At 40.7% G+C, this 4,623-nt stretch overlaps 1 protein-coding gene across 1 annotated transcript in view; it reads left to right on the forward strand.

Annotated features, from left to right (window-relative positions):
- Positions 1–3,689, forward strand: part of fastkd5 (FAST kinase domains 5) — a 7,165-nt gene extending 3,476 nt beyond the window's left edge. Inside the window, exon 2 of the mRNA XM_016546373.1 lies at positions 1,204–3,689. Coding sequence (XP_016401859.1) covers positions 1,216–3,570 — 2,355 coding nt within the window. The 5' untranslated portion in view covers positions 1,204–1,215 and the 3' untranslated portion in view covers positions 3,571–3,689. The remainder of the gene's footprint in view (positions 1–1,203) is intronic.
- Positions 3,690–4,623: the final 934 nt, after the last annotated feature.

Raw genomic sequence — 4,623 nt, forward strand, 5'->3', positions numbered from 1 at the left:
ATGATATTCTAATGGGCCGCTTTGTGATATCACAAGGCCGGAAAACAAACGCTGTAGTCCAAACGAGCCGTTCGTTGTAGTTCTTGAAAAGGGATTTTTTTAAAACGAAATATCTCCCTTTGGAGTGGACTTTGAGATTTGTAACTTTCTAGATCTTTTTTATGCCCAAACAAACATACACACTACACACTGACTAAAATTAAAAATGTGAAAAAGCATAATAGGACCCCTTTAATCATGATTTCATTAGTGCCATGTGCTCTTAGCATTTATGCTAGCAAGTGGAGTTTTTGGCAAAAAATAAAGAAAATTGTCAATTCTGTTACCGTCAAACTCTGTTACCAAGGTAGAGTAACAGTGCTGACAATGCGGTAACAGAATTGACAGTCCATCGGACAATTCTGTCAATTCTGTTACTTTACAATTCTGTTACTTGAAGGGTCAACTCTGTTTATGAACTATTTTCACAAAAAACACTAACATTGTTGTTTAAAATCTAATAAACATTATTGATTTATTTTTGCACCCTTATAATGTTTCAACAACATTTATTTTTTTAACTGGATATTGTATATAGCCTAATACATTTTCAGATAAAAAATTTTTGCTCCAAGTGGACGGTTTTGTGAAGACAGGTATTTTTTTATTTTTAAGGTATGCATAGGTGAAATATTATCTCAGTTTCAAGTGTTGGAATGTAAGGACTATTTGTCTAATGAAACAAGAAGGATTTTTCCTGAATGATTTATTGTTATTTCTACACATTGGCTAATTTGTCCGTAACAGAGTTGACAAACAAGTAAACAAAAGGAAGTAACTTGTGTTTGGCAAGTACTGAATTATTAAAATTAAATATGTTTTCAATAAGATACTGAGGGGAAAAAAATCTGTTAGTTAAAAGTTTTTTTCTTAACTTTCTGCAGTGCCAAATGTATCTCCAATTATAGAATCACCCATCTAAAGGCATCATAATGGAATGCATTTCTGTTCTGTTTCATATTTGCTGCAGCTTTCATAGACAGGTTGCATAATAATAATTCAGCCAGATTTTGTTTTTCTTGTAATGTTCAGAAGAACATTAAAAGTGAGAGAAATTAGTGATTTAACACCACATAACTGACATTTTCTTTTCAAGAAGTACAAATTTCAGACACCGTTGGTCTTCAAAATAAAAACAAAAATCTGTTTTATGATCCTTTCCAGTGCCTGCTATTGATGTCTGCGACGGTGCTGTTTCATCATGTGGCAAAGCGCCGTCTTTATGCCCACGTACAGCGCGTTTTCATCTTTAGATCCCAACGTTTGTCATCAAACGTGGAAAATGGAGAGCAAAAGAGAGAAGAAGAAACGGAAAGCACGCTGGTATACAAACCCTCGGCTTACTACCAGAGACCATCATCACGTTCCTCAAACGTGGGCCGCTCAGAAAAAATTCATCTCCCATTAAACCCTGCTTTCCGTCAACAGCGTAGCCCATGCATTATTAGCACCTCACGACGGCTCTCCAGCACCAAGAATACGCTGTTAAACACAGCTTCAGACCGAGTAGCCATTCTGACCCCAAATGCCACCAAAGAGCCAGGTGTCAAAAGTGACCCACGAGCCTTTCAGAGATGTCGGCCTGAATACCGAAACATGACCCATGACCCATCCCAACGCTCGTCTACTGTAGACCTCAACGAGGCCTTGTTAGCACTTCATAAAGTCACGGTACAAAAAAACAACATGGAACCTTCAGAAGTAACTAATTTCTTGTCCAAACTTGGTCAGATTCCCCAAGAACTGGCCGCGGTTGTAAGAGGCGACAAGAGATTCAACCCACTCCTGCGGTACAGCGTGGAGATCATGCAAAACTTCATGACGCCGCAGTTATTGGATGCCCTGAGGGCCTTCGTGAACTTGGCCTTGCCTCATTCCCATAGCATTCTGGGATTGTACGAAACCGAGTTCTGTCGGCGAGTCAGCGAGATGGACCTTCGCCAGTTGCTGCTTGCCGCCGACTTGTGGCGATGCCTCGGTCGAGTCGTTCCTAAGTACCTCGAGAGGCTCTTTGACAACGTGAGCCAAAACTTCAACCAAATGGGTGTTCCAGAGTTAGTTCAACTCTTGTATATAATCGGAGAAGGCAGGAGATGTCCGGATACCCTTGTTCAACCCCTTGAGTCATTACTTATGCGTCATTTAAACCAGTTGAAGCCTGAAGAACTGGGCGCAGTTTGCTTAGGCCTCTTCAAATCACAACGTGCCCTGTCTGAGAGAGCGACGCGCCGGCTTGTGGACAGGGCACTTGCTGTAGTTGAGGATATGAGTGACTTCGGGATTGTTAATGTATTGAAGCTTATGCGATTTAGCTATCTAGACCATCTCCCGTGGTTGGAGGCCATGGGATCGGAGGTTCCTCGACGTGCCCCGCAGATGGAGGTACAAGGTCTCATGCACGTCATCTTGGCTTGCTCCGCTCTGCACTACCGGGATGATCGCGTTCTCCTGGCTGTGGCTGAACAATTACCCAACGTGGTCAGTCGGTGCCGGAGTAAAGATGCTGCAAAGATGCTGTGGGCCTTTGGGACTTTAGGAGTCCTTCCCAACCAATGTCCCAACCTTTATCCGTGTCTCACTGCGATCTTACGAGAACGCCAAGCCGAGTTTCAGCGATACCCTGAACATCTGTTGACAGCTCTGCTCGGTCTGGCTTTTGTCGGTCTGTTCCCCGAAGACCTGCTCAGTCTGGCTTTATCCGCAGAGTTCGTCAAGAGGGCTTGTAATTCCCAGGAGCTTGAGTTGAGGAAAGACTTATTCACCTTAGACGGAACTGTAGGCTTGGAGTTGCCCAAGTCGACGGTCCCAAGACTTAGTCACACAATTCGGGAAGAAGTGACCAAACAGCTGTGGGATTTCGTTCAATCAGATATCTGCCAGAAGCCTGAGGTGCTTGAGGCCGAAGATGTGTTGCGGAAACTTCTGGGTGGAGAGATGTTTGTGCGCAAACACATGATACTTCCACATTTGCGCTCGATTGATCTGGAAGTGCACTTAGACCAAAATGACCAACCTATTCCTGTATCCTCCGGACCTGGGCAACAAAATCTCGCCTCTCAAAAATTGGATGCAAGGCTCTCTGGAGTTACCATAACTGATGACCTACTAGCTCAACTAACTAATACACGAAAGACTCCAGTGCAGCAGTCCAACAAGTTCCTCCAAAAGCCAGAGGTTCACACAATTGAACCGGTCCAAGAGAGAGAAAGTATTTTCAATGTGGGTATTGACTTGACGGACAATCTTCTGATGGCGTTGACCAAATCCCAAAAGCGTTCGTCTCGCCTGGACGATTCTAAACCATCTATTCAGAGACTTGCTGTTCAAGTGACACATAGGAATCACTATTGCTACAGAACTGAGCAGTTGCTTGGATTACATGCACTAAAGAGGAGACAACTTGCGCTGGCTGGATACAGAGTCGTAGAGTTGCCCCATTGGGAATGGTTTCCCTTGCTGCGACGCTCGTATGCCGAGAAACTCGCCTATCTGCACTGCAAGATATTCAGCTGTTCTGACTCCAAAAAATAGGTTGATTGAATTCTCTACATAAACTAACCTACAGCTAACATTTCTGTTTCATACTAAACCACAGCACTGATGTTTTTTGTTGTTGTTTTGATGAAATGATTATGTGACTGTATTGTTGCACATTTTTAAGTCAATAAATAGAAAATTGTGCTCTACAGTGTTTGTTAACTATGATATGAGTGTTTATTCTTTGATTTTTAGGTCAACCCTCCTGTTCAAACTGACCCACATTGGTTGTTTCCATGCAAGTTGCCAAAAATCGACAGTAAATTCGAAAAATACTAAAGATTCAAGGAAAAACTTAAAAACTGTATTGTAGCCTGTCAGAGATTAAAAAATATAAAATATGTGAGAAATATATAATAATTCCCGTCTGTTTTTATTGTTATTTCTATTGTGTTAGGGGTCAATTTGACAGATGTATTTTTGTTAAAAAAAATTTGGTCATGACTACTTGTAGTGATTTTCCACACTTACGTGCAAATAACTACAAGTTTTTTTGTACTAAGTGCAAGTATTTATTGCTATTTGTACTGTGCCTTTTTGCTATGTCTGGTTCTCAAACCCATTGTGAGGGGAAATGAGTTTCTCACACTTATTTTCAATGCTACAACAATCTAGTACTTTAGATACAAAAAAAAAACAAAACGAACAACTGGAATCACCTTTGACAGATTTTTTGAATGTGAAACAGTGGATTTTCCTTGGATGAATCAGAAGGCAAGTCTCAATTTCAAGTCAACTTTGACTCTTAAATTTCATAAGTTTGCATGCATTTCATATTTTAGTGTTTGACAAGCTACAATAATGTTTTTCTGTTTTTTACCTGACTCTTTAGTGTTTTTAGAAATGTTGATTTTTGGCAAATTTCATGGAAGCCATTAGGGGTCAATTCGAACCGAACAAAAGAGATTTAACACATTTTTTACAGCCTTTCCAAAACAAATCTAGCCTATATGGTGAAACTTTGCATGCACATTCATGACCCTTAATGAGAAATATGCACAAAATTTCAAGAACAAATAAATAGTTTAACCAGTATTTCGATCAGTT

Source organism: Sinocyclocheilus rhinocerous, unplaced genomic scaffold (genome assembly GCF_001515625.1).
Source record: "Sinocyclocheilus rhinocerous isolate Xijiao unplaced genomic scaffold, SAMN03320098_v1.1 scaffold1632, whole genome shotgun sequence".
Taxonomy (NCBI): Eukaryota; Metazoa; Chordata; class Actinopteri; order Cypriniformes; family Cyprinidae; genus Sinocyclocheilus; species Sinocyclocheilus rhinocerous.